General features: G+C 40.3%; 1 protein-coding gene across 1 annotated transcript in view; it reads right to left on the bottom strand.

The window, feature by feature from the left end:
- The window catches only part of STAB2 (stabilin 2), a 175,307-nt gene that overhangs the window by 64,978 nt on the left and 83,909 nt on the right, over positions 1-26,420 (bottom strand). Inside the window, exons 22-35 of the mRNA XM_040407847.1 lie at positions 26,108-26,219; positions 24,455-24,635; positions 22,318-22,411; positions 21,565-21,723; positions 18,870-18,965; positions 18,690-18,785; positions 18,356-18,403; positions 16,947-17,083; positions 12,956-13,070; positions 9,561-9,638; positions 7,466-7,564; positions 7,267-7,374; positions 4,359-4,490; positions 516-644 (exon numbers count right to left, since the gene is read on the bottom strand). Coding sequence (XP_040263781.1) covers positions 516-644; positions 4,359-4,490; positions 7,267-7,374; positions 7,466-7,564; positions 9,561-9,638; positions 12,956-13,070; positions 16,947-17,083; positions 18,356-18,403; positions 18,690-18,785; positions 18,870-18,965; positions 21,565-21,723; positions 22,318-22,411; positions 24,455-24,635; positions 26,108-26,219 — 1,584 coding nt within the window. The remainder of the gene's footprint in view (positions 1-515; positions 645-4,358; positions 4,491-7,266; positions 7,375-7,465; positions 7,565-9,560; positions 9,639-12,955; positions 13,071-16,946; positions 17,084-18,355; positions 18,404-18,689; positions 18,786-18,869; positions 18,966-21,564; positions 21,724-22,317; positions 22,412-24,454; positions 24,636-26,107; positions 26,220-26,420) is intronic.

Raw genomic sequence — 26,420 nt, 5'->3', positions numbered from 1 at the left:
CACTGATAGCTATGTTTGATGTTTCGGTATTTGGTTTGTCATTTTCATGGTGACAATGGAGCTGTAAACCATCGCTGGCGTGATATATATTCATCTATTTTTATTAGTACCAAGACCAGACAGTTATTATGAGGTGACTATGAGCAAGTCCAGCTGTATGCATATTTCCTTTCCTTAAGATTAAAGGAGTCTTCCTAGCTGATCCGTCAGTCACAAGGTAAAGTATGTAAACTAGCTCTGTGTCTGTTCTCACTAACGCTGTACCTGGATTATATCTTCAGTCTGAGGCATAAAGCTAATGACAAATATTTTGCATTGTGAATATCAGCAAGCATGATGGTGACAGCCATGTTCCTGCCAGAAGCGTATAACTGACTGTCGGAAACAGCCAGGAAAATAAAATTAGCTATGGTAGTTAATGGTATGGTGCAAAGCAGGAGAACAGTGCAGTACTTGGGCATACATTCTGTATGTGCCACCTGTGTGTGTGTCATCATTGTAAAAGCTAGCATTACCAGAGCAACAGTGGTGTCATTCATGTCACATCTGTTCTTCTGAATTTCCAAAACTTTGCCCAAGCCATGAATGACTCCTTTGTCAGTTGCCGCGTTTGTGTAGTTTACTGGTGCATCATTAACGTAAACCTGGAAGAAGAAATGAAGGTTCAGTATTATGGAACACAATCTTTCACATTTAGCAACATCATTTTATATTTAGTCTGAATTAGTAAATATGTGCATTCTTCATAAAATAACAATGTACAAAGAGGTAACTAGGAGCAGCACACTAGATGCGGACGGTCTGCTCTCCTGGATGTAGATACCCAGCAGCATAGGTAGGTTTAGATTAGGTCTTGCCTGACTGGAGACCACCTTGGCGTTGGTAGGCAGGCACAGATGTGTTTTGATAAAAATATATTGGCTGAGAGTCTCAGATTTTATCATATCAGAGTGAGGGCTCATATACTGTATAATGTATGCATCTATTGTGTTAGTGCATTCTTTTCTGTAATTTTTTTTTTTTTTATGTAGCCATGCACATCCACATATTCATTTATTACATCGTGTAGGATGTTTTGTATCTTTTTCTGTGATTTTAGATATTTTTTTTTTCAATGAAAAGTATCCCTAAACAATCTGACCTTGTCATCTTATACAGTTTTATAGCAATTTAGCTGTATGATTTTGCAACTAAGGTGTGGTGCCAGGCAAAAGTATTTAACCTTAAATTACTCATATACAGTCAGGTCCATAAATATTGGGACATCGACACAATTGTAACATTTTTAGCTCTATACACCACCACAATGGATTTGAAATGAAACAAACACGATGTGCTTTAACTGCAGACCGTCAGCTTTAATTTGAGGGTATTTACATCCAAATCAGGTGAACGGTGTAGGAATTACAACAGTTTGCATATGTGCCTCCCACTTGTTAAGGAACCAAAAGTAATGGGACAATTGGCTTCTCAGCTGTTCTGGCCAGGTGTGTGTTATACCCTCATTATCATAATTACAATGAGCAGATAAAAGGTCCAGAGTTCATTTCAAGTGTGTTATTTGCATTTGGAATCTGTTGCTGTCAACTCTCAAGATAAGATCCAAAGAGCTGTCACTGTCAGTAAAGGAAGCCATCATTAGGCTGAAAAAACACAACAAACACATCAGAGAGATAGCAAAAACATTAGGCCTGGCCAAAACAACTGTTTGGAACATTCTTAAAAAGAAGAAACGCACCGGTGAGCTCAGCAACACCAAAAGACCCGGAAGACCACGGAAAACAACTGTGGTGGATGACCGAAGAATTCTTTTCCTGGTGAAGAAAACACCCTTCAGAACAGTTGGCCAGATCAAGAACACTCTCCAGGAGGTAGGTGTATGTGTGTCAAAGTCAGCAATCAAGAGAAGACTTTACCAGAGTGAATACAGAGGGTTCACCACAAGATGTAAACCATTGTGAGCCTCAAAAACAAGAAGGCCAGATTAGAGTTTGCCAAACGGCATCTAAAAAAGCCTTCACAGTTCTGGAACAACATCCTATGGACAGATGAGACCAAGATCAACTTGTACCAGAGTGATGGGAAGAGAAGAGTATGGAGAAGGAAAGGAACTGCTCATGATCCTAAGCATACCACCTCATCAGTGAAGCATGGTGGTGGTAGTGTCATGGCGTGGTCATGTATGGCTGCCAATGGAACTGGTTCTCTTGTATTTATTGATGATGTGACTGCTGATAAAAGCAGCAGGATGAATTATGAAGTGTTTCGGGCAATATTATTTGCTCATATACAGCCAAATGCTTCAGAACTCATTGGATGGCGCTTCACAGTGCAGATGGACAATGACCCAAAGCATACTGCAAAAGCAACCAAAGAGTTTTTTAAGGGAAAGAAGTGGAATGTTATGCAATGGCCAAGTCAGTCACCTGACCTGAATCCGATTGAGCATGCATTTCACTTGCTGAAGACAAAACTGAAGGGAAAATGCCCCAAGAACAAGGAGGATCTAAAGACAGGATGTAAAGTAAATACCCTCAAATTAAAGCTGACAGTCAGTAGTTAAAGCACATCTTGTTTGTTTCATTTCAAATCCATTGTGGTGGTGTATAGAGCCAAAAATGTTAGAATTGTGTTGATGTCCCAATATTTATGGACCTGACTGTAACACTATGCTACCAGAAAAATGGAAATGCAGTCCATGTATGTATGTTTATACTAAGCACGTGACTGTGGATGCATAAAAGTTTATTAAAGGGGTTGTAGAGCAGTATCACACTTTCATATGGCTCACAAAAGTAAAAAGAAGCGATATTTACCCTCCCCAATCCTCCATCATCCCACTCTCATTTACCTCCCCGCCCCTACGGCCAGTGTTTGGCTGAGCAGGCCTATCCTTGTATTTCTAGCATGTCAAACTGGGACGAGGTAGTGGGGAGCTGTGGGGACTAGAGCAGGGGTGGAATGGCAGCAGGGAGGGATCAGTGAGAGTATGTTTTTTTTTAACACACTGTGAGCCATATATATATATAAACTGATAAAATGTATATGAAAATAAATATATTGTGGGTAAATGTGGACTTATCTGAATCTTACCATGTATTTTGTATACATGGGTACAGACCTAGATAAAGGTCTTTCTGCCTTTGCTGTGATCTAATAGGTGGTGTTGTTTTTTTAATCAGTGCAGTACTGTATATATCTGGAGCCTGCTCTCTCTGAATTGATTTGAGGTCGACTGGCACAAACAGAGATATCATTATAGAGCAGGGTTCTATCTAAAAGAAAAGGTCATCTTGCTGTGGTAGATGGGCACAAATGATTTTGATCAAAATATATTTGCTAGGTACCTCATATTCATATATATAGTGTATAGCATTAGTTTACATATTGTGTGTTTGCATTGTATTGTATTCAGTTTTGTATTTTTAGCCATGGCAGTGCGTATCTATGCATTTTTTTCAATTTACAGGATGTGCTGACTAAATGTTTTTGGAAATGTGGTTGCCTACATCTTAGCCATACAATCTTAATAAAGCCATCTTTGGCAGGGGCTCTTTTTAATTAGTGCAGTATATAGCTGGAGCCTGCTCTCCTTGAAGTCATTTGAGGTCTATTGGCACAAGGAGAGGTATCATATAAAGTAGGTTTAGTATATATGTGGAGCCTGCTGTCCGTGAACTCATTTGAGGCCTGTTGGCAAAAAGAAAGGTATCATTATAAAGTAGGGTCCCTTCTCATAGTGTCACCTTGCCATGGTAGATGGGCACACATTTTTTTGTTCAAAATATATAGTGAATACAGCATTATCATCTCTTCAGACGTCTAAAGTCCGGCCGCAGGTATCAGGCCATCTCTGCAAGGACATTGAGGAGGCTGAGCACTTTCTTCCTAACGGCCGTCAGACTGCTGAACTCACCACGCCCCATCTCCCGCCCATAATCCCTCGCCCCTGATGTGTCCATTGCATAACCCTTCCCCCCCCTCCCCCTAGTATTATGCCTGTACCTGTACCTAACCCAATTCCAAGCACGATCGACTGTGTCATGTTTGGCAAATAATGCTGATTCTGATTCTGATTAGTTCATATGTTATATATGTTTGTAAAGTGCTGTTGCATTGTGTTTAGTTGTTCTTAAGAAGAATATACTGAATATAGATGAGGTGGGTAACTTTATAAAAATCTGTTAATTTAGTTAGTTTCAATCTATTAATGTAGGTTACTTTATTTTCTAGATTCCAGCCACCCTCTCTATCTATTTCACCCAATTACTGTTTTTTTTCTATTGCCAAGAAAACTTTGATGCTGATTTTACAAGTAAAGTTCTTTAAAGAAAATCATCTGTGATTTGTGTCTGTACCTGGCCATTATGCATAAAAAATCCAACTTGAAATGAGATGCCCAGCATTGTTTTTCGATGCATGCCTTCAAGCATATTGTTTTTCATTAGCTGTTGTCCCAGTATGATATGATATTTGATTGTATCTTCATCCTGAAAATGATTAGAAACACTTTTTACTACAGAGGTTTTTATATCCGGCATGACACCTAAACATGTACCTAAAACACATAAAATAAAACTGCAGTCAAGGTGTGCACCTCTTCTGGACTTCTCCTTCCTTTAGGTTATGAGACAAGTCATATTGGTTCCTAGTCAACTCTTCCTGCTCAATGTAGAAACATACCTAAATGATTCTATACCTATTGCTATGTGCTGTGTTACAGTAAGTACAATCTTGCAAACTTTACAAAATATTGTATACAAGCCCAAAGTAATTGCCTATTTGAGATATAGGAATGCATACACTTTAAATGTCCTTAAAAAAGTTGCACCATGAAAAATATTCCACATTTTTCAAACCAGCTTCTGGATCTGAATACTTTTGTAATTAATTGTATTAAAATTTTTTGTGTAGCCACTGAGTTCAATTAAAGAGCTACATCAGAAAGCACACTCCCCCTAAGAAAGGACATGGCCCAGGTCTACCAGCCTAAAAACAAACTAGAAGAGCAACTGGAGCAATGAATGGAGAGATCTCTGGATCTATATGAGGTACAGGGCTGGTTCTAGCTTTGTCAAAAAGAGATTGTTATATACTACATGATGTCTGATTTTGATGTTTTACACTATCATAGGATAACTCCTTTAAAGGAAATGTGTCACCAAAATTTTTATCTGCCAATTAAAACCAGATAGTAGCACATATTCTTTTTTTCTAATCTGTTTTCATTTTCTGATTGTGGATTTTTAAATGATATTTCCTGAACGCGATTATGGGGGCGGCCCTCTTGCCTGAGCTATTCTTAACAGCATTTACACAGCATTAAGGAAATTGCTTTATGGCAGCCACATGGGCCATAGACACAATGGTCAGGAGGGGACCTCGTTGACTTCAATGGGAGAGTTTTCTGGGCATGCTCTGTGACCTGTGAGTAGGTCATTGTACAAGGAAAGAATAGATAAGCTTTGACAATCACCTATTGTGAATGGTAGATCCTGTCTTATCTGTAATTCTAATCCTGCCTGTAGTAATATCACCTCAGTGTATAGATACGCAGGTAACTGCAGTAAAGTGATCTGAAGTGGAGCGTATTATTGGCCAGTGCGAAAACGGCAGGATTTTATGGTTTTTATTTAAATATAGTGACATAGAAAATGAAAAAATAAAATCATCAAAAATTCCTAGAAAATATGTTAAAAACTGATTCAAACAATTGGTCATTTTCTGATGATACGTTTCCTTTAAGAGGTCTGGAAACTGTGGCTCTTCAGCCATAAACAGCACCTGGAAGACTGCCAAATAATTTTATTCCCTGCAGTCACTGTTCCTGTTAAGCTATAATTTATATTTTCAAGAGATTGAAAAAAATCTCTAGGCTGCCTTGATTTATCTGGGGATTTTATGCAATATTTGTCTGGACATTATATGAAACTGGTACCTTAACACCCCAAATCTGTTTATCTAGACACTATGTGCTGTTTGTCTGCCATAGGCCTAATTATTTGGGTGCTATATGCAGTGGTGTGCCTTTGTCTGGCACCCCTCCCCCCAATACTTTAAAAAAAATGTACCCCCTCACAGTAGTATTGCCCTCATTGTACAACCTTCACAGTAGTTTTGTACAGATGTGTGCCCCCTCACAGTAGTTATGCCCACATTGCGCACTCTCACAGTAATAATCCCCATTGTGCCCCCTTCACAGTTATAATCCCCATTGTGCCCCCTTCATAGTAATAATGCTTACTGTGCCCCTTTATAGTAATAATGCCCATTGTGCCCCCTTCACAGTAATAATGCCCATTGTGCCCCCTTAATAGTAGTAATGCCCACTGTGCTAGTAATGCCCTCTGTGCTCCCTCCATAGTAGAAATCCCCATTGTGCCCCCTGCACAGTAATAATGCCCACTGTGCCCCGTCACAGTAGTAATGCCCTCTGTGCCCCCTTCACAGTAATAATGCCCATTTTGCCCCCTTCAAAGTAATAATGCCCTCTGCGCCCCATTTATTGTAGTAATGCCCTCTGGCTCTGTGACCCCTCCATAGTAGAAATGCCCATTGTGCCCCCTTCACATTAGTAATGCCCGTTGTGCCCCCTCCATAGTAGTAATGCTCTCTGTGCCACCTTCATAGTAATAAAGTCCTCTGTGCCCCCTCCATAGTAGTAATGCCCCCTCCATAGTAATAAAGTCCTCTGTACCCCCTCCATAGTAATAAAGTCCTCTGTGCCCCCTCCATAGTAATAAAGTCCTCTGTGCCCCCTCTATAGTAATAAAGCCCTCTGTGCCCCCTCTATAGTAATAAAGCCCTCTTTACCTCCTCTGTATAAAAAAAAACTAAAAACACAGTAACCACTCACCTTGTCCCATTCCTGAAGCTCACATACCTCTCTTCGCTGCAGGCACTGATCGCTCTGCAGCACTGTATGGGCGAAGCTTATGCAGATTTTTGGCCTGCATGCTCCGCCCACACATGCTGGCAAGCGCAATCTGTGCCTGCAGGCTGAATGGGGAGAAGTCTTCCTGCTTCACCATTCTGTGCGCCGCCAGCCTGAAGGAGGGTAGGAGCGCTGGGAGCTGAGCGGTGGGAAGCGTTCATTGCTTCTGGCACCCCCCTGAGAGCTGTTACTCGGAGCGGACTGCCCCCACGCCCCCCACTTAGTACGCCACTGGCTATATGAATATGTTTCTGGTGCTGTTTCAGATCAAGTAGCTCAGATCAAGTAGCTCAGATCAAGTGCCAAAGTCCCAAACTGCCAAGAGTACTTACCACGGTAGCTGGGCTTTTATTCCGGATAAAACTGTTCATAGCATCATTGTTAGGAGCAAATACTGTGTAGGTATCTTCAGATTCAATAAGTTTTGACAGATGATATTCCTAGGTAAAAATATCAGCAATGACAAGTTACTGAAAAAATGATAAGGAGGCACAACATTCACTTATGCCACTTATATTGTGTATTACTCACAATGATATAGCCACGGAAGATGGAATAGTCAGGCATCTGATCAAGCCTGGTCATCAAGTCTGGCAATATCTCGGCCATATATAAATTAGGAATCAAGACCTAGAAAACATATTAATGTCATGAGGCTTTCAATCTATGTTAACTTTTCTATAAAATGAAACACCAAAAGTAAACACTTCATATAATGTGAAATCGGAACTTCACATAGACTAATTTATGTTCAACAGCTCTGTGCAGTCTTTCTTGTATAAGCTCAGTGAATGGTACTCTAGACATTCAAGGGGAAATTTATCAAGCCCCGCATTCCAGAATTCTGGCTTCCAAAAGTAATAAAACAGTGCTTTGCGACTTTCTGGCTTTATTTATACTAAAAAAGTTTTGTTTTTTGGTGTTTTCTACTCACACTCTTTTAGACTTTTTTTTACTATAGAAAAAAGAGACAAAAACACTAGAAAAAAGTGATAACTTGCTTGCTGCACGAACATTATGGCTTTTTTTTACTTCATTGAGTGGAAATATCTGTCAGAGGCCCTGAAGAGATTTGGTTGTAGGGATCATTTTCTGGCTTGGGTGAAGTTGTTGTACTCTAAGGCCCCTTTCACACGGGCGAGTATTCCGCGCGGATGCGATGCTTGAGTTGAACGCATTGCACCCGCACTGAATACCGACCCATTCATTTCTATGGGGCCGTTCACATGAGTGGTGATTTTCACGCATCACTTGTGCGTTGCGTGAAAATCGCAGCATACTCTATATTCTGCGTTTTTCACGCAACGCAGGCCCCATAGAAGTGAATGGGGTTGCGTGAAAATCGCAAGCCTCCGCAAGCAAGTGTGGATGCGGTGCGATTTTCACACACGGTTGCTAGGAGACGATTGGGATGAAGACCCGATCATTATTATTTCCCCTTATAAAATGGTTATAAGGGAAAATAATAGCATTCTGAATACAGAATGCATAGTAAAATAGCGCTGGAGGGGTTAAAAAAAATAAAAAATAATTTAACTCACCTTAGTCCACTTGTTCGCGCTGCCCGGCATCTCCTTCTGTCTCCTTTCTTCAGGACCTGGGTAAAGGACCTGTGGTGACGTCACTCCGGTCATCACATGATCCATCACATGATCTTTTACCATGGTGATGAATCATGTGATGGACCATGTGATGACCGAAATGATGTCACCACAGGTCCTTTACCCAGGTCCTGAAGAAAGGAGACAGAAGGGGATGCCGGGCCGCGATCAAGTGGACTAAGGTGAGTTAAATTATTATTATTTTTTTTTTAACCCCTCCAGCGCTATTTTACTATGCATTCTGTATTCAGAATGCTATTATTTTCCCTTATAACCATGTTATAAGGGAAAATAATACAATCTACAGAACACCGATCCCAAGCCTGAACTTCTGTGAAGAAGTTCGGGTTTGGGTACCAAACATGCGCGATTTTTCTCACGCGAGTGCAAAACGCATTACAATGTTTTGCACTCGCGCGGAAAAATCGCGGGTGTTCCCGTAACGCACCCGCACATTTTCCCGCAACGGCCTGTCTGAAAGAGGCCTAAGGCTAAAATGAAAAATTATCTTCTACACTGTACCCACCCCTTACTCCAGCGCTGACTGGTCTGATTCTCCTGACGCTGCTTGTTTACAAAACTGCAGGAATGACGTGTCAGTATATGGCACATGACTGCTGCAGCCAATAAGTGTCCTCAGCAGTTTAATGCTGAATTGGACCAGTGTCACAGAGAACGCTGATAGGCTATTGCAGGGATTGTCTGAGATTTTTAATTATCTTGGATAAACCCTTGAAGGCCAAAAATACCCTGGGTATTATACAACAGCATGGATATACCAACAACGCTGTTGGGAAATTATGGCTTTTCATTATTTACCTTAGTAAATTGTGTTCTATAGAATTGCAAATTGGAAACTGTAACTGACTAGAGATTTTTATGGCCATGAATATAATCTGGAAATAACTGCCTACTTCTAACAACATGATATGTGTACAGTGAACACAACATGATTTCATGCTGATCGGCTTGCTGCTCAGTGCTCACAAATCATAAATTACCATCTAAATGAGCAAGATATTTACCTTGTCAATAAGATGCACAACTCCATTTGTAGCTAAAATGTCACCGACAACAAAGTTAGCACCTCCAATGGTAATATTCTAAAATAAAAGAAATGATTTCCATGAAAGCATTTATTGCATTAAACAAGGTTGGGAACTTGACATATAATTTCCACCTTGGGGAGCATTCTTTGATGCTCTAGAGAACTACATTATGAACAATATTCTTTTCAGAGCGGGATATTTTGTCCCCCAGTCTCCACCCTAGGACCAGCCCACCTAGAATACTAAATTAAGAATCAGCATAATTAATTGCAGGCGCTATATGAACCCTCTGTCAAAGACCACTTTTGTGTTTCTTTTTGTCCTTATCAGGTGCAGGTTGTGTCTCATCTTTTCTCATTAGTTTTTCCTTTGGTTTTACCTTGGATCATGCCTGCTATAGGGCATAAAGCTTGCCAGAAGTTTTATGGTTCTGTGGATTTATGTTTCTTACATCACCTAAAAAAATAATTATGTCTGCAAAAAAATGGCAGCCTGGCTGTTCAATAATCAGCCACCAATTACCAGAGATGTTGGTCCAGACCTGAGACCTCCTTTTCCTTATTCTCTTGATTGTCATGGTCATTGTTGTCATTTTAAATTCCTTTTTTCCGTTACATCGGCATTTAGGCCAATGGAGTAGTTGTCAATCATTACCTAAGTTTTTTTTTCCAAATGGTGTTACCCTGATAGTTACCTCAGTGATAACAAAGATATGTTCTTTACATGATAATGTCTATCTGCTGTCTCTCCTTATCTGGCAGATTTTCTTTGGATAGAATCTACATTCTTAGGAGGTCAAGTAACCAATCAAATTCTATTATATGGTAGAAGAGGTCATCTCCTTTTTCATGTAGGGCCTGATCTGCCGGGCAAAGTGGGCCAAGTTTCTCTTAATTGTCATTCTGCAAAATTTACCCTCCCTTTCTTTTTTGCTATTCATATCTGTGCTGCCTGAGGTAGATGAGGAAATAGAAAATTTGTCTTACCTGTAATGTTACTTTCCTCAAATCCGAAGGCATACCCTCCCAATAATTTTATAGCTAATCAGCTATTTATTTTTACACAAGCGTGAGCTGTGAGAAAGGGTTCATATAGCACTAGTAATTAATTATGCTAATACTTAATTTAGTATTCTAGGTTGGCTGCTCCTAGGTAGTGATGAGCGGCATAGGCGATATTCGAATTCGCGATATTTCGCAAATTTTTGCCCAAATATTCATAAATTTGCAAATTCGAGAATTCGTGATCTCCAGTTATTGTTTACTTGATTGCGAAAAATCAGCAATGTAATATATTCGCGATAAATTTGCGATAAATTTGCTATTAGAATATTCAACATCATTCGCGAATACGAATATATATCACTACATTCTAAATATTTGCGAATTCTCGAAGTGGCGATATTCGAGATTAAAATTCGCGATTCGAATATTCACGCTCAACACTAGTCCTAGGGTGGAGACTAGGAGATAAAATATCCCACTCGCAATTTTTCATCATATACTTTCCAAAATTGCTCCCTCTATAAGCAGGGCTGACAGTAATAGAAGAAAAGCACTCATAGGGAAATCAAATTCCCTGCAGTTGCTTTGACAACTGTATTCCATCAGAAGGGCTATCTAGAGATGCATCTCAATAAATTTGAATATCGTCGAAAATTTTATTTCAGTAATTCAATTCAAAAAGTGAAACTCGAATATTATATAGATTCATTACACAGAGAGTAATCTATTTCAAGTATTTATTTATTTTAATGTTGATGATTATGGCTTAGCTAATTAAAACACCAAAGTCAGTATCTTATAAAAGTTAAATATTATATATAAGATCAATTAAAAAAATTATTTTTAATTCAGAAATGTTGGCCTACTGAAATGTATGTACAGTATATGCACTCAAATCGTGGCCAGGGCTCCTTTTGCATGATCTACTGCATCAATGAAGCATTGCATGGAGGCGATCAGCTTGTGGCACTGCTGAGGTGTTATGGAAGCCTAGGTAGCTTTAATAGCAGCCTTCACCTCGTCTGCATTGTTGGGTAAGGTGTCTCTCATCTTCCTCTTGACAGGTTTAGGTCAGGTGAGTTTGCTGGCAAATCAAGTACAGGGATACCGTGGTTATTAAACCAGGTATTGGTAATTTTGTCAGTAAGGGCAGATGCCAAGTCCTGCTGGAAAATTAAAGCAGCATCTCCATAAAGCTTGAGGGAAGCATGAAATGCTGTAAAATTTCCTGGTAAATGGCTGTGCTGACTTCGGACTTGATAAAACACAGTGGATGAACACCAGCAGATGCCATGGCTCCCCAAACCATCACTGACTGTGGAAACTTCACACTGGACCTCAAGCAACTTGGATTGTATGCATCTCCATTCTTCCTCCAAACCCTGGAACCTTGATTTTCAAATGAAATGCAAAATTTACTTTGATCTGAAAACAGGACTTTGGACTACTGAGCAACAGTGCAAACCTTTTTCTCTTCAGCCCAGGTAAGTTGATACTAACGCTGTCTCTGGATCATGAGTAGCTTTACACAAGGAATGGGGCAGTTGTAGCCCATATCCTGGATATATCTGTGTGTGGTGGCTTTTAAAGCATTGACTCCAGCTGCAGCCCTCTCCTTGTGAATCTCCCCCAAATTCTTGAATGGCCTTTTCTTGACAATCCTTTGAAGGCTGCAGTTATTCCTGTTGCTTGTGCATCATTTTTTACCACACTTTTTCCTTCTTCTCAACTTTCTATTAATTTGCTTGAATACACCACTTTGTGAACTACCAGCTTCTTTAGCAATGACCTTTTGTCGCTTACCCTCCATGTGGAGGGTGTTAATGACTGTCTTCTGGACAACTGCCAAGTCAGCAGTCTTCCCCATGATTGTTTAGCCGACTGAACCAGACTGAGGGATCATTTAAAGACTTAGGAAACCTTTTGCAGGTGTTTTGTATTGATTTTGCATGGATTAGATCACTCCGTGTGTAAAGAATCTATCTAATATATTCTTTTGTTTTAATTTAATTACTGAAATAATTGAATTACTGAATAAATTCTTCAAAGACCATCAGCTCTAGGTCCTATATATTTCAAATAACAAGAAAAGAGCCAGCAATCCAAGACTGGTGAAAGGTGTGGACCCTCTTTATTCACTCCAACTGTAATGTTTCAGCCTAAAACAATTTATACATCTATCTATTTATTCTGATTTCATGTCAGATATTGAGAAAAACATGCACATGTGTCTTTTTATATTGTGTATGTAAACTTCTGGTTTCAGCTCTATCTATCTATCTGCTTATTTGTCTATCTGCCTGTATATAACAATAAGTTGCATGAGCAGTCCAATATATATTTGACTTATAGAGCCTTGTAACTTACCCCATTTTTTATAGAAAGTTGAAGTAAACTTTTTTTAAGAGAAGTAATCAGTAGATCAGATGAAGAGTAGTTCTTGAAATCATCATATCTGTAGATACCTGACAAAATGTGATGCCTGGAAATAGAACATGAAACATTGTGGGATAATGTCCTCACAGAAGTTGAAAAATTTGTAGTAGAGTGGAGCAGATTCCAACAAAGGAGAACTGTATCTTTGTTTCTCTCTATCCATTCTCAGTAAAACATATTGGGGCAGATTTATTCAGCCTGTAGATGGCTGTCTAGAACTGCACCAGATTTATCACAGGGACTCAGGCTGGATAATTATTCTGGTGAAGGAATAGACACTTTTCTTAGATTTATACCAACTATTGTCTGGTTATGCCAGAATTGTGGCACCATTTTGATGCAGAATGGTGCATCTTAAGCAATTCCCCTTTCCCATGAACCCGCTCCCCTTTTCCTGGAAGTCACTAACCTTTTCTGATATTTAAATATATAAAATTACCAGTTTTACTGAATATTTTCCTACAAAACTATGTATCAATCTGCTCAGCTCCTCCTGCTTTATAACATGCTGCCTGCAGATTGCGCTGCATTTCATGGTGACAGGTTCCCTTTTTAACCCTTTCAAGACTGGGTGATTTTCCATATTTTTTTTTTTATTATTCCCAGCCCTCCCAAAGCCATAACTTTTTATATTTTTTCATTCACATACAGTCAGGTCCATAAATATTGGGACATCTACACAATTCTAAATTTTCTTTGCTCTATACGCCACCACAATGGATTTGAAATGAAACGAACAAGATGTGCTTTAACTGCAGACTGTCTGCTTTAATTTGATGGTATTTACATCCAAATCAGGTGAACGGTGTAGGAATTACAACAGTTTGCACATGTGCCTCCCACTTGTTAAGGGACTAAAAGTAATGGGACAATTGGCTTCTCAGCTGTTCCATGGTCAGGTGTGTGTTATTCCCTCATTATCCCAATTACAATGAGCAGATAAAAGGTCCAGAGTTCATTTCCAGTGTGCTATTTGCATTTGGAATCTGTTGCTGTCAACTCTCAAGATGAAATCCAAAGAGCTGTCACTATCAGTGAAGGAAGCCATGATTAGGCTGAAAAAACAAAACAAACCCATTAAAGAGATAGCAAAAACATTAGGTGTGGCCAAAACACCTGTTTGGAACATTCTTAAAAAGAAGAAACGCAACGGTGAGCTCAGCAACACTAAAAGACCCGGAAGACCCCGGAAAACAACTGTGGTGGATGACCGAAGAATTCTTTACCTGGTAAAGAAAATACCCTTCACAACAGTTGGCCAGGTCAATAACACTCTCCAGGAGGTAGGTGTATGTGTGTCAAAGTCAACAATCAAGAGAAGACTTCACCAGAGTGAATACAGAGGGTTCACCACAAGATGTAAACCATTGGTGAGCCTCAAAAACAGGAAGGCCAGATTAGAGTTTGCCAAACGACATCTAAAAAAGCCTCACAGTTCTGGAACAACATTCTATGGGCAGATGAGACCAAGATCAACTTGTACCAGAGTGATGGGAAGAGAAGAGTATGGAGAAGGAAAGGAACTGCTCATGATCCTAAGCATACCACTTCATCAGTGAAGCATGGTGGTGGTAGTGTCATGGCGTGGGCATGTATGGCTGCCAATGGAACTGGTTCTCTTGTATTTATTGATGATGTGACTGCTGACAAAGGATCAGGATGATGCAGCAGGATGAATTATGAAGTGCTTCGGGCAATATTATTTGCTCATATTCAGCCAAATGCTTCAGAACTCATTGGACGGAGCTTCACAGTGCAGATGGACAATGACCCAAAGCATACTGCAAAAGCAACCAAAGAGTTTTTTAAGGGAAAGAAGTGGAATGTTATGCAACGGCCAAGTCAATCACCTGACCTGAATCCGATTGAGCATGCATTTCACTTGCTGAAGACAAAACTGAAGGGAAAATGCCCCAAGAACAAGCAGGAACTGAAGACAGTTGCAGTAGAAGCCTGGCAGAGCATCACCAGGGATGAAACCCAGCGTCTGGTGATGTCTATGCGTTCCAGACTTCAGGCTGTACCGGTAATAGACTGCAAAGGATTTGTAACCAAGTATTAAAAAGTGAAAGTTAGATTTTTGATTATTATTCTGTCCCATTACTTTTGGTTCCTTAACAAGTGGGAGGCATATATGCAAACTGCTGCAATTCCTACACCGTTCCCCTGATTTGGATGTAAATACTCTCAAATTAAAGCTGACAGTCTGCAGTTAAAGCACATCTTGTTAGTTTCATTTCAAATCCATTGTGGTGGTGTATAGAGCCAAAAATGTTAGAATTGTGTTGATATCCCAATATTTATGGACCTGACTGTAGCTGTATGAGGGCTTGTTTTTTGAGGGACAAGATTCTCTTTCTAATGGCACTATTTACAGTTGCATACAATGTGGCGGGAAGCAGTAAAAAAAATTACAAATGGGATGAAATTGGAAAAAAACGCAATTCTGCAACTGTTTTTTGGGCTTTGTTTTTACGACGTTCTCTATACGGTAAAACTGAACAGTTACTTTCATTCTCCAGGTCAGTACGAATCCAGCAATACCACATATGTATATTGTCTTCTGTTTTTATACAGAAACAAATTAAAAACTCAAAATAATAATTTTTTTCTATTAGTCTCCATATTCTGACCCCTAAAATTATTTTGTAGTTATGTGTACGGAGCTGTGTGAGGGCAAATTTTTTGCGATGCAATCTGTGCTTTCCAATTATACCATTTTGGTGTGTATGACTTTTTTTTAAGCACTTTTTATCTAACTTTTTTGTGGGAGAAGTGACAAAAAAAACCCGGAGATTTGGCCATTTTTATTTTTCATTTTATTTTCAAATTTGGGGAAAGGGGGGTGATTTATTTATTTATTTTTTAAAATTTATATAAACATTTTTTTGTTTGCGAGCAGGCGCCATTTTTAAATGTCCGACCGCCAACGTATTTTTATGCAGGCGGTTGGGAAGGGGTTCAACAGACCAGGACAAGGTGAAAGTTTATTTAAACTGTACACTGTTCAGCACCAATTCACAATGATTCATAAATGCAGTTCTTGAAAATACTGACAAAATTGATCTCCCTAATGCATTGTGACATTTGTATATTAGCAAGCTCATGTGCTTAGTGATATCATGAACTTTAAAAATAGAACATGTTTTTTTTTTTTTTTGCGGTGCGGAGGCACTCTGTAGTGCTTCCGTGGGGTTACGTCCCTCCGTCCCGTACCGCAGCTCCGGATTGCGGACCCATTTAAGTGAATGGGTCCGCATCTGTGATGCGGGGAGCATAAGGTAGGTGCCCGCATATTACGGAACCACTGTTTGCGGGCCGCAATACGGCCACGGCTGGGCAACAGCCGTGTGCATGAAGCCTTAATCTGGGTTTTCATGTAGTGACGGGGAGAGTTCTGCATAGTCATCTCTCCTGGCCCTGTTAATCAACATGAAGAGGAGAGAGAGTCTGAAAGAGGAAGCAGGAGAAGTAAGGGTGCACAGAGTGGCTTCAATCCACCCTCAGTGCACTTAACTGCTCATTTGCATATGGTTTAATAGTACTTTGTCTCCAGAATGAAGCAATGTATTACAGTCATATGAGCTAGCCCTACATGACATTGTGCCTGGTTTAACTGCAAATTCCCTGGTGACAGACTCCATTTAATTGCTACAAAATAGATTGTGGATCCTTTTACACTCAATTCAGTAATCAAACATAGAGTAGGAAATTTTGACTGAACCAGCGCTCTCGTTGGCACATCACAGTGCATAGAACCCCCACACCATAGCCGTAAAACGGTCAGTTGTAGAATAGCTTATTTCCTTTTCCATGAAACACATAGAGAACATTACATTTCTCTGATTAGACTCAATGCATTTTCTTGCTAGTATATGGATGTGACCGAGATAAGGACTGATACACACAATGAGTTGCTTACTTTAGTAAGGGTGCTGCATTCTCTTTTTTCATCCAGTAAATCTCATCCTCCTTTTTCATGTTCTTAATTGCTGAGCGAGACGGAACAAACAAAGTGATGTTTGTAGACTGAGAAATCAGGGATCTTGTATTGGGATCCTGAAATTGAAGCCACAGAATCAGATTGTGTCTCTGAACATAATTTCTTTTTATCTACTGTTAGATTTCTAATGAAGGTTGACGTTCTTCATTTATGGTTAGGGTTCTGTGAATCTAAACCTACACAGTATGGAGAAACTGATCATGTTGTTCTGGGGGTTTGTTAAAGGGATTGCCTGGCCACTTAAAATCTAAAATAACGTATGCTCAGAATGCTTTAAAATGATAATAGAATTAGAAGCAGCAGTGGAGGAAGAAATAGTACAGCATACACTGACAGTTTGTCTCTGGCAGAATAACAGAAATCCATAACCAAAACCCAACAGAGCCCATTATACCCATCAAGCACCACTGGTGTCCTGCATAAGCTGGATCTAGTAAATAGTAATTATTATTTTTTCCATTTTTCTGTTCCTAACATATGCAGTAGATGTGAACATAGCCTTACTGATCCACTGTCATTCTCCTTCCGATACCCCCCCCCCCTTCCCCACTGGTTTCTGTACTTCCTGGACCCTCTTGACACAGGAGAAGTGAACTATCAGCCAATAAGTGGCCTCAGCTGATGACTGGTGGGAGAGTTGGGAAGCATAGCAACAGGAGCCGCGGGGAGATTTGTAATATGAGCATTACTTCTTTAATTACTTTAAAGCACTTTGGGCATTTTTTTTAACTTTTAACTGGCCAGGCAACCCCTTCAATATCATCCAGTTATAGGTGCACTATTAATCAGGACCCCTATGAGCAGGACTGAACATAAAAGGATCCATAAACCTGGCATTGGGGCATGCACAGACCATCTACAGCAGCACACAGACCAGGGTTGCCAACCAGAATGTATCTTTTTTCTGGACAACCTGTCTCAAAATCATGGACAGCCAACATTTTTATGGACCAATTGGAAAACCATAACGACTGATAAAGATTATAAGTAAAACATGTCTAAGGCATAATATACTGATAAGAACTCATCACCAACATTTACTGTGAGCTGAAAAATGATGATTATTACCACCAAAATAATATAGTCAAGTGCTATCAGCCTCAAAAAAAATCACGGACACATCTATTTTTTTTCACGGACACAGAAAAAAAGTCACCTATTTTTACAGACTGTCCAGAAATTTCTGGACTGTTGGCAACCCTGACACAGACCATGTTGTGAGCAGGTCGGCGCTCCATGTGCTGCCATGCTGTGTTTCTGTGAAGCACATGAAGGTTTAGTATGGGCTACATGCAGAAGGCCTTATCATTGCAATATCTCCAACTTACATTTATAGATTTATAAAATTCAGAGGCTTCTGGAAGAGATGCAACCACCTATGACCAAATAAGAGGTGTTATAATGTTTATTCATCGAAAATGGAAAATGAGTATTTGCATTTTTGTTTGAACTACTTGTCCTATAAAAAAGCCAAATAATAAATGCAGGATAAATGAAGAATAACAGAAATTGGAAAAACTGTAACTGGCATATTGATGCGGACATATCTGAGATACCTGTTAACATCTCAAGCTACATCTTGTAATCAATAACAGTAATAACTATAGCTATTTCATGGTTTTTATTAAACTAAAGCCATGGTTTGGATATATGAATACTTACATCTGCTACATTTCCGTAGCAGATCTTTCCATTGCCTTCATACCCTTCTTTACAAACACACTCCCAGAAACCAGATGATACTTTTTGACATGTTGCCTATAGAAAATAATGAAGGTCAGTGCATTATTAAATCCAAATGAAATACACTTGAAAATGATATTTCTGGGGCATGCAACCTACCAGAAAATGACACTTTTCAGTTTCTCCTAGGCAAGTGTTTACTGGCTCACACTGAGTCCCATCACCTCGAAAACCCTTCTTGCACTCACAGTCACTCTGCAGTGGAGACATATTGCAGTTAGAGAACCATCTGGTTAGGAATTTTCTTATACTAAATCTACCATCAGATATTAGTACAACATTTGAAGTATACTTGGCTGACAAACCTTTGTAATACTATGACTTCACCAGACTTGATCACAGTTATATCTCCAGTCTAACGCTTTAAAGAAAACCTGTCACCTCTCCGGACATGGCTGTTTTAGTAACTACCTGCATTCCTCTTGTAATACCAATTCTGGAACATTCTTTTATTATTCCTTCTAGAAGTTATGAATTACCGTATTTTTCGCCCCATAAGATGCATCCCCCCCCCCCAAAGTGGGGGAAAAATGCCCCTGCGTCTTATGGGGCGAATATTAGTACCGGAGGACCAGGAAGCGGTGAAGGCTCTGTACTCACCGCTTCCTGTTTCTTGGCTGTTGGATGTGAAGACTGTGCACAGCGTGAGGGCGCTCTGTGACCTCACGCTGTGCGCACCGGTTCATAGCACAGTTGACGGAGGAGAAGGAAGAAGATCGTGGGCGGTGAGGAGCGGTGGCGTCCAGGAGCAGGAGAGGTAAGTGCTTTATTTATTTTGTGATCTGAGGCTGGGGGCTGCTGCATTATGGTTGGGGGCTGCATTATGGCTGGGGGCTGCATTATGGCTGGGGGCTGCATTAGATATGACTGGGAGCTGAATTATATATGACTGGGGGATGATTAACATATGGCTGGGGACTGATTAACATATGGCTGGGGACTGATTAACATATGGCTGGGGGCTGATTAACATATGGCTGGGGGCTGATTAACATATGGCTGGGGGCTGATTAACATATGGCTGGGGGCTGATTAACATATGACTGGGGGATGATTACATATGACTGGGGGTTGATATGAGGCATGGAGGACTGATATGAGGCATGGGGGTCTCATCTGAGGTCTGATTGGGGTCTTCTTTATATTGGGCTCTGATCTGAGGTCTGATCTGAGGTCTTATTAACATTGGTGATCTGACTGGGGCTGTGAGCTGAGGTCTGATTAATATTGGGGGTCTGACCTGAGGTGTAATGAAAAAATATTTGTTTCTTATTTTCCTCCTCTAAAACCTAGGTGCGTCTTATGGGCCGGTGCGTCTTATGGGGCAAAAAATACGGTAATTACTAGCAGTTTATAATGAAGGTTGAGATGGATGGTACCAGTTGGAGATGTGTTCCTGCACAGTCTGACACTGGCAGCACTAATTGGATAGTGTCAGACTGGGTAGGGACACACTCACGCTGGTAACACCCTGTTTGGCCTTTATTACGAGCTGCTGGCAATTCATTCATAGGTATAATAGAGGAATGGTACAGCATAGAAACATTAGAATAGATGTTCCAGAATTATTACATGGGGAATGCAAGTAGTTACTAATACAAACATGTCAGGAGAGGTGACAGGTCATCTTTCAATATATAGCACCGTGATAGGACCGGACACAAGTTTTCAAATTAAAGTAAAGTAAATTAATCTTCTTTATCAGTCTGTAGACAGGTAGATCTCTAGTCAACATTTGGTGTAGAAAAAAAAATGTATTCAGTTCTGATAAGTTCATGGGATAAAGCTGGTCATAGAAATTGTTGGCAGATCCAGTCATTTTTAATGGGATCTGCCAGCAATTTTAAGCTTGCCATATGCATCAGGTAGATTCCTCTTACACTAATATTACAAAATGAATGTTTGGCAAGCTTATGGCTAGCTTAGGCCAGTTTTACAAAATCATAATACAGGTGCTTTTTTGCATTTTAAATCCAGCAGGGTTGGCCATGCTTGCACACTATAGGAAATAGCGACGGCACCTCTGGTGGTCAGGACCGTGGGAGCATATAGGCACGCATGCGCAGCAGCTCCCATCCTGGCCACCTTGTATCTGTGCTGCAGTGGTGGCCATAATCCCTGGAAACAAGCAGTGTATAATGCAATAAAAAAATGAATCCAGCCAGCAAAGGAGACAATATGGACAATCACAATACATTAGTAAGTGTAAGTGTATGAGCCTTATCTACATGATAAATGCCACTTCCAGAAGTGAGACAACTCTTTTAACAGTGTCGTAGGGCTCTATGATGTGGTCCCTCCAGGTCATTACACCTGCAGCTGGGCTGAAATTTGCAGCCATAGTAAAGGCACAAAAATGGACCCATTATGTGGCTATGTGAAACTAACCTTAACAGGACTTTGTGGGATTTACGTATGAATATGGAAAAAACTAATATACTTATCTAACAAATTTCGCTTTGTTCCTGAATCAATGTTTAACAAATGTCCCATTCCCTTTATAAACTGAATGCCCTAACCCCCATGGGACATATCCTGTCCTCGTGTCTTGTGACTATGGAGGCCCTATCACTGACCTTCACGTCTATGTTGCTGTCACGTCATGTGGTAGGGTTCTGGACCAAATGCACTAAAAAGTCCACACAATTTCTCACAGTGACTTATTTGCCAAAATAGCTGCCCGAATATAGTTAATACTAGAAGAGTACTGCTGGGTGGTATTCCACTATTACTACATGCAATATGCCTCATTGATGATTTACAGTATGTAATGAACATCAAGGCCGTTATTCACCTGGCCAGGACCAATATATAAGCAGTCAGCATTTGGATGGCATCCTCCTCTGTCAGGAAGGAGACAGTTATTCCTCTCAGAGCAGTCTATTCCATCGCCTGTCCATCCTGCACGGCACACACATTTGAATTTTCCAGGTCCTGTTGGAATGCACTCAGCCTGTACAGACACATTGATATCAATGTCAGGATGTACATGGATAATTAATAGCACTCGATAACATACAACATGTCAATGACGCAATCTCAGTAAAATAAATGGACGCTTATGATAAAATTCTACATAGCCAGGCTTCTTCCACACGTCTGTGTCTGTGACAATATGATGAAACATAGAATGTGTCGGCAGATAAGAACCATTTGGCCCATCTAGTCTGCCCAATGAGTGTTTCATCTGTGAAGATGTCTGTGGTAGGTCTACATTTTGCCCCCCGTGTGCAGGGCTAGACTGTAAAAGGGATTTCCATAGCATCTTCTACCAGTGATCAGTGAAAATCACTGACAATACAGGGATGCCATGCGTGTTCTGTCAGTGGTTTTCAGGACCCATAGACTTCAATGGTCATGTTTGATCTGCACCACGTACCAATGTAGTGCATGCATGCCTCTGTTGTTTTTCCACTAACCAATGGAAAAACAAGGATGTGTGAATGAACACATTAAAGTCAAAGGATCCATGTGCAGTCCGTGGAGAACATGGACACCACACATCCGCAATTTACTGCACGCAGGAATGGGAATAAGAACAACTCACATTAACATTGCAGGGTGATTTGCCATAAACTATACAAGCATTTTCTTCTTTGCAATTTATTCCATCTCCGTCATATCCTAATTTACAAACACAGCTGAAAGAAATCATAAAGATCAACGTTACATTTTATTTGGATCACCAGCCGTATATAACATGATATAATAAAAGTTATTACATTTTATAATATAGCATGCATTTAGATTGCTAACTGTGTCTATGGCAAGCAGGAGAGAGACAGGAGATGGCACGTTCGCACGGCGCATGCATTCTCTTCATACAGCTGATCGACGGGGGGGATGCGTGTGTTGGATCCCTGCCAATCTGATGGGATTGGTCATCAGTATTGAAATCCTGGAAAATCCCTTTGACATTCAAATTACATCACCAAGAAGAACAAATTTTCAAGCAACTATCTCCAGTCTGTGGCATAAAAGCCAGATTGAAAGTAAAGTTTTATAGTCACATGAAACCTCAAAAATCGGAACAAGTCATGTGGGATGATTGTGCAATACATCCTGTTTGTCAATCTACCAGTTATTGCTAGCTGTCGCAAACTAAAAGGGACAATATCCTTGAACTTACAGACCACGGTTTATCACTCCGCCAGATCACTACGTGCCTAGGCCAAGATGTCAGCACTGCTCAACGTTGTGTGTCCCGGTGATTGGAGAACAATGACAATGAGAGGAGCAAGGAACCTCGGCAAGGATGGATCGTCTGTACTGTAGTGACGCATTCTGTACTACAAGCCTAGGGAGGCAAACAGTGCCTACACATGCCATCAAAAAAGCATTTGCACAAAATTGGGCTACGAGACAGATTTACAGCTATTGCACCGCAATCTGCACCAGAAATACATCTAATATAGGCGTATAAATGACCCCCATAGGCTACTTTCACACTAAACGCAAAAACGCTTCAGTTACTGATAATACAACCGTCTGCATCCGTTATGAACAGATCCGGTTGTATTATCTGTAACATAGCCAAGACGGATCCGTCATGGACTCCACTGAAAGTCAATGGGAGACGGATCCGTTTCCTATTGTGGCAGATTGTGGCAGAGAAAACAGATCCGTCCCCATTGACTTGCATTGGGGGTCATGCCGGATCCGTCTTGCTCCGCATCCCAGGACGGAAAGCAAACTACAACATGCTGCGGTTTGCTCTCCGGTATGGGAACACAACTAAACAGAACAGAATGCATTTTGGAGCATTCGGTTCTGTTCAGTTCCGTTTTGTCCCAATTGACAATGAATGGGGACAAAACCGAAGCGTTTTTTTTTCCGGTATTGAGCACCTATGACGGATCTCAATACCAGAAAACTAGAACGCTAGTGTGAAAGTAGCCTAAGTCTTTTGCATCCAAAAAAATTAGACAGTACCCAATCAACACACATGAGTAAAAAGTTTTGGGGAAAATGACAGTAGCGAGCAGTGGCATACATAGAGAAGTAAGGGCCCCCCAACACAGGACAGAAGGGTCAAACCAGGCCCCCACACAGGACAGAAGGGTTTCCGCCTAAACCCTTTTCAATGACCCTTGGGCCATTTTTCCATTGCCTCATTTGCTAAAGGTTGTTTCTTTAAAGCGTAGAGTCCTGACCATGTTTTCACCATCAGTAGAAGAGGAGATGATCCCAACTAAGACTGAGCCCCCTCGTGCCCTGGGCCGCCTAGCAGTCGCATGATCTGCCGCTATGGTAGTTACGTCCCTGGTAGCAAGGCATTTCTTTGAAGAGCGACATAATGTTTGTGAATTGAGTTAGGTGCTCTTGGAGGAGGTGTTTTGTGATTAATATATATTCAGGGAGATGTCAGGCTGTTACAACGAGAAGTTTATTGGATAGTGAATTTAGAATCCATTTACCATTTGCATATAACTAACATGTCTATCGATCCTGTGTTTTCCATAATTCCATGACTTTTCCTTCTTGGTGTTGCAATTTCAATGCTGAAGAATGTAGAAATCAACAAATAGCTTTCCTATATATTTGGTAAAGTACATTAGCGCTACAAGTAATAAGAATATAAAAAATTATTCCAGGTTTGTTTTTGTTTTTTAAAATTTTGTAGCTTAAATCTTGCAGACTGGATGGTTGGCTGTAAATGCAGGATTTATAAGACAGAAGAGTACCTGGGCAAACCATTGAAGTATACACACTCTGCGTGAGCGTGACAGAAAGTAACAAGTGGTCCACAAGGAGTAGTCCTCCTATCACAGAATTGTCCTGTGTATCCAGGTTTACATGATCCAGTCAGGCAGCTTCCATCACTGTCTATATGGTTGTTGCAACTTCCATGGACACATCCACATTCTAAGGCAAAGTAACAGACATTAGTATTCTGGTCTTCCCTTTTAACAGCTTTTCCAATTAATATTCACTTACAGATTGAAAACTTTTTAGAACACCAAATCTTCAGATATTAAAAACATAAAAAAAAAAAAAAAAAAGACAGTTAGGCCCCTTTGACACGGGCGAGATTTCCGCGTGGGTACAATGATTGAGGTTAACGCATTGCACCCGCACTGAATCCGGACCCATTCATTTCTATGGGGCTGTGCACACGAGCGATGATTTTCAGGCATCACTTGTGTGTTTTGCGTGAAAATCGCAGCATGCTCCTCTTTGTGCGTTTTTCACGTAACGCAGGCCCCATAGAAATGAATGGAGTTGCGTGAAAATCGCAAGCATCCGCAAGCAAGTGCGGATGCGGTGCGATTTTCACGCACGGTTGCTAGGTGACAATCGGGATGGAGACCCGATCATTATTATTTCCCCTTATAACATGGTTATAAGGGAAAATAATAGCATTCTGAATACAGAATGCATAGTACAATAGGGCTGGAGGGGTAAAAATAAATAAATAAATAATTTAACTCACCTTAATCCACTTGTTTGCGCAGCCGGCATCTCTTCTGTCTTCATCTGTGAGCAATAGGACCTTTGATGATGTCACTGCGTTCATCACATGGTCCGTCACATGATCCATCACCATAGTGATGTAGTGATGGATCATGTGAAGGACCATGTGATGAGCATCGTGACATCATCAAAGGTCCTATTCCTCACAGAACAAGACAGAAGAGATGCCGGCTGCAAGAACAAGTGGATTAAGGTGAGTTAAATTTTTTAAATTTTTTTTTTAACCCCTCCAGCCCTATTGTACTATGCATTCTGTATTCAGAATGCTATTATTTTCCCTTATAACCATGTTATAAGGGAAAATAATACAATCTACACAACCTTGAACCCAAACCTGAACTTCTGTGAAGAAGTTCGGGTCTGGGTACCACAGTCAGTTTTTTATCACGCGCATGCAAAACACATTGCACCCGCGCGATAAAAACTGAACATCGGAACGCAATCGCAGTCAAAACTGACTGAAATTGTGTTCCTACTCGCGCGGGTTTGCCGCAATGCACCGGGACGCATCCGGACCTAATCCGGACATGCTCGTCTGCAAGGGGCCTTAAAAATCTCCATATTTTGTGATAAAAAAAAAATATATATATATATTTTTACTAAATCTGTTTAGAGGTACAAACAGTGTTAACATATTTCCCTCATTCATAGGCTGGACTAAGATCAGTCTTGCCATAGGCCACCTTTAGGTGAGTCTTGCTATTTTCTAGATATAGGCTATGTATCCAGGATGGATATGAATGATTTATTCATTTATTATTGCCTACTTTTAGTTACCTATTAATGTCTATGCCTTCAGTCTGCAATTTGCATTATTACATACATCTACATATTACATTTATTAGCTACCATACAGCACTTACTTTTGTCACAACGAAGGCCGTACTTGTCTGCATCGGAACAACGCTGGCAGTTAGAGCCCATAAATGCCTCATCACAGACACACGTCCCATTCCCTGTCATTCCATCCATACACTGAAAGATGCAAAAGAATAAATAATACATTAAGATTGCATTTTTGAAAATATTGCTGAAAGGCAATGCATATTGGGAATGACCAGGTTAATAACAGCCAAGCTAGCGGTCCATCTGCCATCAAATATATGACTTGTGTAGACTGATATATTATATATGTATATATATATATATATATATATATATATATATATATATATG

This window comes from Bufo bufo, chromosome 1, assembly GCF_905171765.1.
Source record: "Bufo bufo chromosome 1, aBufBuf1.1, whole genome shotgun sequence".
Lineage (NCBI taxonomy): Eukaryota > Metazoa > Chordata > Amphibia > Anura > Bufonidae > Bufo > Bufo bufo.
This window is presented reverse-complemented; position numbering and strand designations above follow the sequence as displayed.